We start from the raw sequence: 715 nt of genomic DNA on the forward strand, positions 1-715 counted from the left end.
AGCCAAATATGCCGAAGAAGAGCTGGTTCACGGGAGCCAGGGTGGAGAGGAAGACGGGGCTGCCTGCCATGGCCAGCCCGTTGGCCAGGGGACGCTTCTTGAAGAAGTACTTGCCGATCATGGTTAAGGCTGGGTTCAAGTTAAAGGCGAGTCCAAGGCCTGAGGGAGAGGAGAGACATGGGGTTCAGGGCTCGACCCCCCCCAAGCCAGCAGCACCAGCAGACGGGGAGGTGGGACGAGCGGGGTTCCACAGCTCCGTTCCGGCTGTGTCAACTTCCCGACTGCACGAGCAGCACTCGGCCCTGCTGCCGACTTGGGAAAGAGCGCCAGCAAAGCCAGGAGCTTGGGAGCTGGGAGAACTGTCCTGACTCGTGACAAGCATTTTGTCAACAGCCTGGGGCAGGGACAACAGGTCCTCTATTCTCAGCAGCCAAAACTAGTCCTGTGTACAGTCACTAGTGTGGTCCCCCCACGTTACATCACCGGGGCCATCTCTTGTTGGGATATGCAGGAGGAATCAGGATTTGTGTGAGGTCAGAGACCTTCCCTAATAATTACAGGGTTTGAGTTGCTCCTCTTGCTGCCTCAGGAGAGGCCTTACCTCTGTCGTGGCCCCGTTAGGGCAGAGCCATCACTTACCCCCTACGACCCCAACACAGAAGTAGAGCTCCTCCACTGTGTTGCAGAAAGACGCTGCGATCAACCCGCACCCCGA

The 715-nt window shown here is 58.2% G+C and overlaps 1 protein-coding gene across 1 annotated transcript in view; it reads right to left on the reverse strand.

Annotated features, from left to right (window-relative positions):
• Positions 1 to 715, reverse strand: part of SLC16A1 (solute carrier family 16 (monocarboxylate transporter), member 1) — a 5,465-nt gene that overhangs the window by 1,442 nt on the left and 3,308 nt on the right. Inside the window, exons 3-4 of the mRNA XM_010155674.1 lie at positions 640 to 715; positions 1 to 159 (exon numbers count right to left, since the gene is read on the reverse strand). The exon at positions 640 to 715 is cut by the window's right edge and continues 4 nt beyond it. Coding sequence (XP_010153976.1) covers positions 1 to 159; positions 640 to 715 — 235 coding nt within the window. The remainder of the gene's footprint in view (positions 160 to 639) is intronic.

Source organism: Eurypyga helias, unplaced genomic scaffold, assembly GCF_000690775.1.
Source record: "Eurypyga helias isolate BGI_N326 unplaced genomic scaffold, ASM69077v1 scaffold11187, whole genome shotgun sequence".
Lineage (NCBI taxonomy): Eukaryota > Metazoa > Chordata > Aves > Eurypygiformes > Eurypygidae > Eurypyga > Eurypyga helias.